Genomic DNA, 12,930 nt, shown 5'->3' with positions numbered 1-12,930 from the left:
TATTACTTTACCCAAAAATACACGACAATGATGATTTACAAGTAATTGGCAGGGGTTTTTATATATAAATGCAGCACTAAGAAAACCAAAAGTGGCAAGATGGCAAAGTGGATAGAACACTGGACTTGGAACCAAGACAAATTCGAATCTAATCTCACACATTTACTAGCTGTGTGACCCTAAGCAAGTTACTTAACTTTTATGCCTCATTTTCCTGATCTGTAAATGTAGATAATGACTGCTCCTACTTCCCAGGATTGTTGTGAGGATAAAATGAGATAAAATTTGTAAAGTTACAGATAGCAAAGCAAGGTTAACTGGATTTGATTCAGTAAATTATAGATAGCATAGCCTTTCACAATACAGAAAACACTGAAATTCTATATAAATGCTATCATCTTTGTTATTGTTAATTTTTACTTACCATATAAAATAAGAAAATAGAAACCCTTTTGTGTTTCAAAGAAACTTTTTCCCTTACAAATAAGTATTTCTTAAATATTCAGAGGTTAGAAAAGTTATCTACATTACTTCAGAAAATTAATTTTCTACATTGCTTTCCAAATGGTATTTTGTATTTCTGTTAAAAACCACTGGACATTTCTATTAACTTCAAATTTTCATAAGAAAATTAATTTAAGTTTGGGAGGAGGTGATAAATACAAATCAAACACATTCACAGTAGTCATACAACATTTCAATGAAATTCAAAGATGTTTACTGGATCTTTTATATGCAAGTACTAAACAATATGGTGTTAATGTTTCTATACAAAAGAAAGTTTGTACCAGATAGTCACCATACATAACTTTTTTTTTTGTGAAGAAGTATTTGTGCTGTAAGTCAAAGGACATTTCAAGTGTAGACCAAATTTACACAAGGTTATTCCCCTAGGTCACAGAGATTCTCCTTTTGATTAAATTGAAAATTGAAAATCATAATCAAACATTCTAACCAAACTTATATAATGGAGCATAAATATCCATGATTATAGGAATGCAACAAAGTTTCAATAACAGTATCTTTCTGGATTAATTTGTGGTGACATAATTTTTTCATAATTAGTAGAGGGAAAAAAAAAGAAATATTCACTGTTATTACCAACCTGTTTGGCCTGGTGAGTGATGCCCCGACACCAGAATCCCTCCTTTCTCTGACTCCAGCTGCCTCTGAGTCATTAAGGGAGGTTCCATCCCTTTCCATGTCACTAGGTGTTGTACGACCATCAGAAACAGAGTTCCCCTCAAAATCTAATGTAATCTGGTTGGGAGATGCAAAGGGTGACAAACCAGGTTCCCCAACTAATGTATCATCTGTTTGAAGTTCAGGCAAGACATTCTTTGACCAGTGGTTCACTACCTCTTGGAGTCCATTAACATGTTGCAGAATGTCATCTAAATGAGGGAAGAGGTCATCTTTCTCTAAGTCCAAAAGATCTCCTGTGCTTGCATACAAATGTGAGCCTGGGACATTGTCATAAATACTAACTCTACTTTCTCGGTGACAAGAAGCCACAAGTCTGGGTTCCTTTGTACTAGGGCACTGTTGTCGGCCCAGAGAGATGCTACCTGTCCTCCAGTTCACCCCATTGCTATTATCTGTTGGTGAGAGGCTTTCGATAGAAAGTGCCTTAGGGAAAGTGCCTGGTTTGTGGTCTTTGGGGATATGGACCACAAGGTTCTCCTGGGAGTGAAAGTCATTTTGATGGTTTTGGTCTACAACTTCTTGAAGCACTGTCCCAGATAGAACATCGAGGTCTTCCAGATACATTCCCCCTCGTTTGTTGGCTTCATGGCACTTGCGATCCTTCAGGCAGGGTGTGCTCACACCACTACTGCTGTTTTCTGATTGGCTGCTATCACTGCTGGACTTGGCAGAGAATGGAAGTCCTTTCTTGGTTGAATCTTGGGGTAAGTTTTGGAAATCCCCATTTGCTAATGGCACACAATGCATAGTCTTTAAGGATTCTGGCTCCTGTTGAAGAACAGGCCCGCTTATCACCAAGCCACCTGTCCTTGATCCCTTTACCTTCCCATGAGTCCCTCTAGGCCTTAGTGTCTCCATTCGTTTTAAGAAAGATTTGGCTCTGGTTCGCGTTGGTTTCTCATTCTTTGGGTGAAAAGTATAACTGGTAATGTCTTTGGGGTTCTGTAAGAAGCTGCCACTGACTAAAGTGGAATCAAGCATGACTGGGGTCTCCCCACAGTACTGTCCTGAACAGTCAAATGCCTCTCTGCTGGTGTGATTAATGCCAGACTGGCTCCTGTTGTCACTCCCTCCACTGCTTTCACTGTGAATAGAAGAGACCTCGGGTTCACTCAGGTCAGTAAGGACGCTCTCACTGCTTGTGGTGGTTTTCATTCTGATGTCCCCAGATGATCCATGTCTGTTTGCTTGGGGGAACAATGTGTGGATGTCGTCCACTCGAGACCATCTCCTGCTTGTCCTTTGAAAAGTCCATTTATTACTGATACATAGGTCTTCTTCATCTGAATCATCACTCTGAAAAATATGATAGTATAACATAGTATTTAGAGAATTACATTATTCGTAGAGCGGAAAGTATGTGGAAGTGGCAACCTGACTCCAATTCTGCTATTAACTAGCAACTTACTCTGAGCCTGTTTTCTCATCAGCATAATGGAAAAGTGAGCATGATAGCTTTTGAGGTAACATCCAGCTTCAAAATTTTATAATCCTATTCTTATCGAATTATGCAATCTATTGAAAAGTAGAAACTTTTATGCCTCATAACACTTTAACTCTCACTCTCCTAGTTTTCTCCTCTTCACTTACCCATTCTTTTTAGCTTTCTCAAGCAAATTAAAATTAACTTTTCCTTTTATTCATTCATAGTAGTCCTGTTTTCAGTCCTTCCAGATACCCCACAATAACTTCATTTCATGATTCTGTCCACATCTCTTCCTTTTATTAGCTATATAGGTTCTAAAAACATCATCTGTACAAGGCATTCAATGACTGACTCCAAAGAGGTGTTGCATTGTTCCTGGTCTCACTGTCTATTTGTTTAGTGATTCTTCAGCTATTTTGAATAAGATATACTCTTGATGCGTCAATATTTTCTAAGATTATGGCTTTAGAAGTTCAGGAAGGTGATTTATGATGAAATTAGTCTAATGGATACCGGGATGGTCATTTTTGTTCAACTAGCCTAAGGAGGAGTTTAGTATAATGGAAAGTACATCATGGTCTGATTCAGAAGGACCTAAGATTGAGATCCAGTGCTTCTCCTTATCATCTGTGAAATTAATTTACCTGAGCATTATTTTCTTCTCTTAAAAGTCCTGACATAAAATATGCATGGTTTTCAAGTGTGATAAAGCAATCAAAGAAATTAAAGCAATCTATGGAAGAATTAAGAAGGGTACAATGTCCAGATCTAGGGAGGTAATACTATTATTATGCTTTGCTGAACACTTCTAGAATATTGTGTTTAATTCCTGGAAGCATATTTGAAGAAAGCTATCATTAATTTAGGAGATCGCCTACTAGATCATATAGAAATAAGCAATCAGAATAATGAAGGAAAGGCTCCAAAGTTCATGCCTTATGAAGATTGGTTCTCCAGGGTCAAGCAGAACAAATCTGTTGCTACAGCCTTTCAAATATGTGATGGCCAACAGGATAGTAAAAGGCTGTCTGCTCATGATATAGCTCATGTTTAGCATGGGAACCTAAGGACTTGGGAGAGAAGAAGGGATGATAACTGTCTTCAAATATTTGAAGATTTTCATCTATTAATAGAAGCTGCAGAAGAATGGAATTGGGGCTAACGATTCGAGTTACTTAAAAGAGGATTGGGATGTCCCAAGGAGTCAGAGGATTTTTCTCTAATTGGAGGTTTTCAAGTGAAGGTTTGATGACCACTTGTTGGAAACAACCATCTAGCATTTATTAATCACCTATTATATGCATGTTAGGGGCAGCTAGGTGGCAAAGAGGGTAGAGTGCTGGTCTAGAGTCAGGGAGACTCCTCTTCCTGAGTTCAAATCTGGCCTCAAACACTTAGAGCTGGGTAAGTCACTTAACCCTTCTTGCCTCAGTTCATCGTCTGGAAAATGAGCTGGAGAAGGACATGGCAAAACCCAAACAGTCATATGTGAACAACAACAAAGTGTGCATGCCAGATAGGAAAACAGCCATGTATTAAGTGCTAGGGATATAAAGAAAGTCAAAATGCAGTGCCTTCTCACCAGGTCCTCACAATATAACAGAGTAGAAAACATGAAAACAACTGTATACAATCAATATTTATAAATTATATATTATGAATTTGGAGCAGTATCAGAGAGAAGATAGTAAGAGTAAGGAGGTGTGGGGAAACCTCCCTGAAAGAGGTGGAACTTTAGCTGAGACTTCAAGGAAGCAAGGGATTCTCCAGAAGCAATTCTTGCTCTGTTGCAAGTTGGACTAGGTGGTCCAACTGAGATTCTATAGAAGCACAATTCACTATGTAAAGATACTACTGCCACTGTTGCTACTATCACTATTATTATTATAAACTTCTAATGCAAGTCAATAACTATTTTTCAATTTGCAATCTTGGAGTTTCCTGGAGGACTGAAAGGTTAAATCACCTGTTAAATCACATTAGCTTTAGGGGCAGCTAGGTGGTGCAGTAGATAGAGCACTGGCCCTGGAGTCAGGAGAACCTGAGTTCAAATTCAGCCTCAGACACTTAATTACCTAGCTGTGTGGCCTTGGGCAAGCCACTTAACCCCATTTGCCTTGCAAAAAAATAAACCCAACCTAAATCACATTAGCTCTTCTTGTCATATAGCACTGCTAATTCATAGTAAGTTTGTAACCTGATAGAAGACCTAGGAGGAAAAGCATAAAGGATGCTTGTTTTATAACAACATACTTACCAGAAACTTATTAATAGAGGCAGTATAGTATATGTTCGAGGACCCAGGTGGGGAGGAGAGGGAAGAGGAGGTTAGAGTTTGTAAAACCAAAAAACAACTATACAATATCAAGTGTGCCACAAAATAACAACTAAAAAATATCAAATGTATAGAAAAACTGCTTCTAAGAGCCTTGGGTTAGTTGGCTTCTGGTTGGAACCAAGGTTAGGGAACAGAAGAGAGGAGACCTCAGGGAAGTAAGAATTAAAGAGATCATGGTAGTTGTAGTTTCTGTCCAAAACAAAACCCTCCCCACTTAGATGCTGAAATCCCAAACTCCTAAAGTCTTTGGCTTCATATTTAGAATTATTTCTTTAAGGTTTAAAATCACAAGTTCTTGATTGAGATGATGCTTCAATGTGAATGAGTCTTAGTAGAGGTTCAGTCAATAAATACAAATTCCTACCAAAAGATTTCTCTTCATGGAGAGCAAAAGGACTCTTTTGGGGAGAAGAGGAAGAGACATAATCAAAGGAGAGGGAAGCAGCAAGTTTTTCCATTCTGGCAAAAAGTTCCCATTGGCATTTTAGTAAACACTATGCTAAAGTCTGGTGAAAACTATGGATCTCATACCAGAATAATGAATTTTAAATGAATAAAATAAATGATATAGATCACAAAGGAAACAATTATATTGAAATTTAGTGATCAGAATATTAAAAAAAAATTGGTTAAGAAGCCTCTAATCATTCCTATTAAACACAGCAGAAAACATAGAAATCAATGGAAAGTTTTTTTAAATGACAATTAGAATTCATTTTAAACTATAGCAAGCATCATCTAGAATGGGGATAAAACTGAAGTCTTCCCAATAAAATTGGGGTGAAGCAAGGATGTCTATTATTGCTACAAAATTAAAGTATTTGAAGAAATAAAAAGAGGTAATGAGGAAACAAATTAATATGATGGTATGCTTACAGAACCCTAGAAAAATCAACTAAAACACTAGTTGTTGAAGTTTTTCATTGTTTCAGATTTCTAGGATATAAAAAAATCTACATATATCATTTCTATAAACTACCAAAAACTACCAACAAAATTCAGCATAATTATATCTATATTTATAAACAATATAAATACTTGAGAGTTTACCAGCCAAGACAAACCTAGAGACTATATGAAAACAATTAGCATTTTTTTTGTACAAATGAAAACAAATCTAAACAATTAGGGCAACATTAATTGTTCATGGGTAGACTGAGGAAAAAATAAAAATGACAATTTTACCTTAGTTAACTTATTTTTTCAGCACCATATCAAACTACCTAAGAATTCTTTTTTACAAAGCTAGGAAAATATTAATGAAATTTATCTGGAAAAAGAAAAGGTCAAGGATATCAAAGGAATCAATGGGGAAAAAAATGTTAAGGCAGGAAACCTAGCAATGCAAGATTCCAAATTCTGTTAAAAAAGTGTGTAATCATCAAAACAATATAAAAATGTCTAAGAAAGAGATAGGATCAGAGGAATAGATTAGGCACAATATATGCAGTACTAAGTGACCATAGTAAACTAGTCTTTGATAAATCCAAAGATCCAAGTTTTGGATCAAACATTTAACAAAAATTGTTAGGAAAAGTGGAAAGTAGCCAGAAACTAGGCACAGACCAACATCTCACATCATATTCCAAGATAAGGTCAAAATGTTTAAATGGTTTAGACAAAAAGGGTGATATTATAAATAAATTAGTGGAACATGGAAAAACGTATCTGTCAGATCTCTGGTTAAGGGAAGAATTTATGTCCAAACAAGAGATAGAGGGGATTACGGGTAATAAAACAGATAATTTTGATTACATGACATTAAAAAGCTTTTGCATAAACAAAATCCAATGTAGTCAAAATTAGAAGGAAAACAGGAAACTGGGAACATTTTGCCAGTTTCTTTGATAAAGACCTCATTTTTTCAGATATATAGGGAACCGAGCCAAATTTATAAAGTAAGAACCATTTCTTAGTTGATAAAGGATCAAAGGATTATATGGGCAGTTTTAAGAAGGAATAAAATCTATGAAAAGTCAAATGAAAAACAAAGACTATCACTGATTAAAGAAATGCAAACCAAAACAACTGAGGTACTACCTCACATCTATCAGATTGACTAATGACAGAAAAGAAAAATAACAAATGCTGGGAGGACGTGGAAAAATAGGGACACTAATGTATTGTTGTTAAGAGATGTGAACTACTAGTCCAACCATTCTGAAGAACAATACAGAACTATGCCCAAAGGACCATCAAACTGTCCATATCTTTGACCCAACAATTCCACTATTAGGTCTATATTCCAAAGAGATCAAGGAAAAGGGAAAAGGACATTCATAGCAGACCTTTTTTTTTTTGTGTGGTGACAACTGGAAATCAAGGAGATGCTCATCCACTAAGAAATGCCTGAATTAAGTTGTATATGATTGTGAAGAAATGTTACTGTGATATAACAAATAACAAGGGGATGGTTTCAGGAAAAAACCCTAAGATTTACATGAACTCATGCAAAATGAAGTTAGCAGAACCAGAAGAACATTGTAGACTGTAACACCAATACTGTAATGATTATCAGCTGTAAGATTTAGTTACTCTGATTAAGACAATGATCCAAGATGACTCCAAAGGAATGAAGATGAAAAATGCTATCCAGCTCCAGAAAGAGAACTGTTTAATGCTGAATACATATTGAAATTTACTTTTTTATGTTTAATATTTATTTATTCTCATTTTGTAGAAATAGTTTTTATACATTAATAAAATATTCTTGTTTAAGAGTAAACAAAATACCCCCTCCCCCAAAAAATATAGACTTGCTTGAGCGATAAAGGGGAGAGAAAAAATTAAAATTTAAAAAAATAGTAATAATTGTAGGTATGGCCAGGTGGCGCAATGGACAGAGCACCAGCCTTGGAACCAGGAGCACCCAAGCCCATATCTGGCCCCATACACCCAACAATCACCCAGCCGTGTGACATGCAAGCCACCCCAACCCCACTGCCCTGCAGAAACCAAAAAAAAAGAAAAAAAAAGACCCAAAATAAAATAATATAGTAATAATAGTAGGGGTGGCTGGGTGGCAGACAGAGCACTGGCCCTTGAGCCAGGAGCACCTGGGTCCAAATCCAGCCTCAGACACCCAAAGATCACCTGGCTATGCGGCCCCAGGCAGACCACCCAGCCCCATTTGCCCTGCACCCCCCCCCCAAATAATAATAATAAAAAATGTGCTTCAGTCTGTGTTCCAACACCAACAACTCTGTCGTGGGTGGATCATATTCTTTATGATAAGTCCATCACAAAAGTTACTTCCATATTTTTCCACTGTTGCCATTGCAGATTGCAACTCCCTCCTTTCATATTTCTCCACTACCATGTACTATATTTTCTCTCTCCTTTCACTCTGACTCTGCTGTAGGGTCTCTGAGTGGTGCAGCAGACAGATCCCCGGCCCTGGGGCCAAGAGGCCCCGAGCCCCCTTACCACCCCTTAGGCCCAACATTCACCTGGTCCTATGGTCCTGGACAGGCCATCCAATCCCAGCCCCTTGCAAGAAATAAAAAAGAAAATGTGTTATATCTGACCACTCCCCCCCCCCCCCCATGGTCCATCCTCTCCTCCATCACTCACATGCCCCCTTTCTCCCCTGTCCCCTCCTCCTTCTTACTCCAGATGCCTATACCCCATTGAGTATATATGCTGTTTCCTCTCCTAGCCACCTCTGATAAGAGCAAAGGTTCCCTCATTCCCCCTTGCCTTCCCCCCTTTCAAATCATTGCAATAGCTCATTGGAATAAAGAAAAATTTTATTATATGAAATATCTTGGCCTATTCCCCCCTCTCCTTTTTCTTTCTCCCATTAAATTTCCCTTTTTCTATTTGACTCCATTTTTTACACCATATTTTATCTTCAAATTCAGCTTTCTCCTGTGCTTCATCTATAAAAGCTCCTTCTACCTGCTCTATTAGCTGAGAAGGTTCATATGAGTATTATCAGTGTCATTTTTCTATACAGGAATACATGAAGTTCATCATCATTAAGTCCCTCATATTTTCCCCTTCTCCAATCTCTATGCTTCACCTAAGTTCTGTATTTGAAGATCAAACCTTCTGTTCAGCTCTGGCCATTCCAACAGGAACATTTGAATTTCCCTGGTTCGTTGAAAGTCCATCTTTTTCCCTGGAAGAGGACATTCAGTTTTGCTGGGTAGTTGATTCTTGGTTGCATTCCAAGCTCTTTTGCCTTCCAGTATATTATATTCCAAGTCCTATGAGCTTTTAATGTAGTTGCTGCTAAGTCCTGTGTGATCCTGATTGCAGTTCCACGATATTTGAACTGTGTCCTTCTGGCTGCTTGTAATAGTTTCTCTTTGATTTGAGAGTTCTGTAACTTGACTATAATATTCCTAAGGATTGGTTTTTTGGGATCTCTTTCTCAGGGGGATCGGTGGATTCTCTCCATTTCTATTTTGCCCTCTGCTTCTAGGATATCAGGGCAATTTTCCTGTAGTAATTCTTTGAAAATGATGTCAAGGCTGTTTTCCTGATCATGACTTTTAGGTATTCCAATAATTTTTAAATTATCTTTCCTAAATCTGTTTTCCATATCAGTTGTTTTTTCAATGAAATGTTTCACATTTTCTTCTAATTTTTCATTTTTTTGGTTTTGAAATATTGAGCCCTGATTTCTTGTAAATTCATCAAACTCCCCGAGTTCTATTCTTTGTATGAAGGATTTGTTTTCCTCATAAAGTTTTCTTATCTCTTTTTCCATCTGGTGAATTCTGCTTTTTAAAGCATTCTTCTCCTCAATAACTTTTTGAACTGTTTTATCCATTTGACCTAAGCTGGTTTTTAGCATGCTATTTTCTTCAGCATTTTTTTGGATTTCCTTGACTAAGCTGCTGATTTCATTTTCATGTTTTTCCTGCATCTCTCTCATTTCTTTTCCCAGTTTTTTTTTCTAACTCCCTCATTTGATTTTCAAAGTCTTTTTTGAGCTCTGTCATAGTCTGAGCCCAATTTCTGTTTTTCTTGAAGGCTTTAGATGCAGGAGCTTGTGCTTCCTCATCTTCAGACTGAGTATTTTGATACCTCTTAGGATCATAGATAATGGATTTCTCAATGGTGTTCCTCTTTTTTTCTCTGCTTGCTCATTTTCCCAGCCTAAGCCTGTTTTGGGGGTGCTTCCTGAGCTTTTGGGACACTCCCACAAGGGTCTCAGTGTGTGAGCCTCTGTCCGCCCTCCTGGTCTGTGAATGGCCATATGCGCCCCCCCCACCCCTGTCATGGGGCTGAGGTGGAGGGGGCCCTGCTGTTCTATGGGGGGTTTAGACTGCAATCAGGATCTGAATGTGGTCAGAACCCCAGAGTCCTGTTCCAGGGGCAGAGTTCTGCAGTCTCTCTCTTCACTCCCCTCCCTAGGTTCAATGGGCTCATGCCCTGGGGCTCATACAGGCTCAGATTGCTTCTGTTTCCTGGATCTGGGCTGTGGTGGCCATGCTGCTCGATGCGTGCCCTGAATGCTGGGCTTTATGTGCTTGCTCTGGCAGTGGTCCTCCGCTGTTCCCCCAATTTATGCCCGGTGCTCCCTGGGGAGTAGCTCAGGAAACTCCCCCCACTGCTGTGAGCTGTGGCTCCCAGTGCCCTGGGGCTGCCTCCGGGAGGCTGAAATTCTTTCGCTCTGGCAGGCCACCCCTCTGGTGGGCTGCCCCTCCAACCCCAGGGAGCAAAGCCTTTCTGCTCTTTTCCAGGTTACCTTGAGTAGGAGAACTGCCTCACTGCATCCCTCCGTGGGTTCTGTCTCTTGAAAATTTAGTTAGAGTCCTTAGTTTCGAAGATTTATGAGAGAGCGCTTAAGACACAATCTGCTCTTGTCGCCATCTTGGCTCCACTCCCCCTGAAGTTTACTTTTTAACTTCATATTTATTGCTTAAAATTATTTTGTTTATGCTTTCTTTTGCAACATGGTTGATATAAAAATATATTTTGTATGACCTCACGCATAAAATAAAAATCAAATTCTTGCCTTTTCAAAGGGGAGAAAGAAAGTTGGGAGAGAGGGAGAGAACTTGCAACTCAATTTTTAAAAAATGATTGTAAAAAATCTTTTAAATTGGGAAATATTAAATGAAATAAAATTTTAAAATACACTTTTTAAAAGAACCCTTAATCTATAGAACCCGAAAGCCATTTTAGTTGATATCAAAATCTTTCCTCTGGTGGGCTCTCTCTACCCTCAACTGTACAGGGACAAACTGAAGCTGTTTCTGTGGATATTTCTGTCTTTGCAGCTGCAGGCTTCTCTGCTTTGCATGATTTATGAAGATTTTTTTTTAAACGTGACTGCTTTCATATAAAGCAGCTTTGTTCCCAGGGAATTTGTTCAAATAAAGACATCACTGTATATCAGAATTTATAGTAAGACCACTAGGTCCCCTGAGTGAGCATCTAGAAAAAAAGCCATTTTGAAGGGGTGGGGTGGGGCAACAAGTATTTTAGAAGTACAAGGAAAGGGAAATTTATGAAAAAATAAGTTGAGATCCTTTAAAATAGAGCAATATTTAATGCTGGTCTCATTTTGCTCTCAAAAGCTAACTCAAATAAGGTTGCTGATGCTAGAAAATGAGACACAGTCTCGAGGATACACTAGTGAGATTATGATTATTTTACTTTTAACTGAGCAGATGGGGCACCATGATGTAGAGTGGAAACCCATCTTTTGCAGAGGCAGCACAATTCAGTCAAAGGATGAGAACAAGAGGGAAGACAACTAGTAAAGATGAAATTACTCCCGGGAAATACTGCTCTATTTGGGTCACAGTAACCCAAATAAAGAAAACACAAAGAAAACAAGTTACCTATGAATATTTCAGAAGCCACCAAATCCCACTTCAGCATTCAAATTAGCTAAGACTCATGGGGCACAAGACCAAGCCTGTAATGCTCACTACTCCATGGGAGTGGTTGAATAAAAACTTCCCCACTTGAGCTCTTCTCTCCCACTGAGGATTGCCAGAAGATATTTAGTTTGTTGGGAGATGCGGGGGTGTACTGAAGTAGGAGAAAACTACACAGGGTCATGATTTCTGTGGCAGCAGCTGTTATTTCTCTTAAAATGATCAGGAGGCAGTGTGACTCCATCATCTTTCTTCATGTTAATCTAAATGAATTAGAAATCTTAGTCCATATTTTTGGACTGAACATCTCTCAAATATTACATAATGGTGTGTGGAAGGTAGGATAAGGATGTGAAGGTATGGAGGGAAGCATGGTTACCTGAATTTCAGATGAAAAAACTGAGGCATAATACATAATACATTCTTTTTGTAAAATATTACATATAGCACTGATGGCAGAGCCATCAATCTCTGGCTTCCAGTCCAACCTGGGATGATACAATATGAATACTACAAGATATGGAATATTACAATATATGGATATATGTCATGAATTAAGGATAAATCTCATGAGTAATGATAAGGAACAGTTGACATTTCTTTCCATCTGGAAGCATGGGATCCTTGTGATCCAAAGCTGCCAAAAGCAGGAAGTCCAGAGTTATGTAGAGATTTAGTTGTGGAACAGACATTAAGGTTAATAGGAACTGAAAAACTGAACTGCCCCTATATAATTTAGGATTCTATAATAGTTAAGGGTTTGAGAGGATGAGATGGTTATTGTTGATTGGTTTTCAAGAAAACGTCTCTTTGGCCAGGATTATGTGAACCTTCTAGATTGGGGATTCTTAAGCCAAGGGTCTGTGAACTTTATTTTAATATAATATACTTTTTCTGTATTTTATTTTATGCATTAAAAACATTATTCTGAATAGGGGCCCACAAATTATTAAAGGGGTTCATAACATAAAAAAATTTAATTCCAAAAAATGCACAATCAAGATTCATAACTTTTCCAACTACAAAGGATTTCACTGGGAAAGTAAGGAGATCCTGATGCTATTTTCTACTGCAAGTCTATGCATGGTCTTTAAGGGGTGTGTGTGTGTAAACACACA

At 38.0% G+C, this 12,930-nt stretch overlaps 1 protein-coding gene across 8 annotated transcripts in view; it reads right to left on the bottom strand.

The window, feature by feature from the left end:
* Positions 1-12,930, bottom strand: part of STARD13 (StAR related lipid transfer domain containing 13) — a 624,823-nt gene that overhangs the window by 33,740 nt on the left and 578,153 nt on the right. For all 8 annotated transcript variants that reach the window (XM_074216050.1, XM_074216052.1, XM_074216053.1 and 5 more), the window contains one exon: positions 1,106-2,502. In XM_074216050.1, coding sequence (XP_074072151.1) covers positions 1,106-2,502 — 1,397 coding nt within the window. The remainder of the gene's footprint in view (positions 1-1,105; positions 2,503-12,930) is intronic.

Source organism: Macrotis lagotis, chromosome 1 (assembly GCF_037893015.1).
Source record: "Macrotis lagotis isolate mMagLag1 chromosome 1, bilby.v1.9.chrom.fasta, whole genome shotgun sequence".
Classification (NCBI taxonomy): Eukaryota; Metazoa; Chordata; class Mammalia; order Peramelemorphia; family Peramelidae; genus Macrotis; species Macrotis lagotis.
This window is presented reverse-complemented; position numbering and strand designations above follow the sequence as displayed.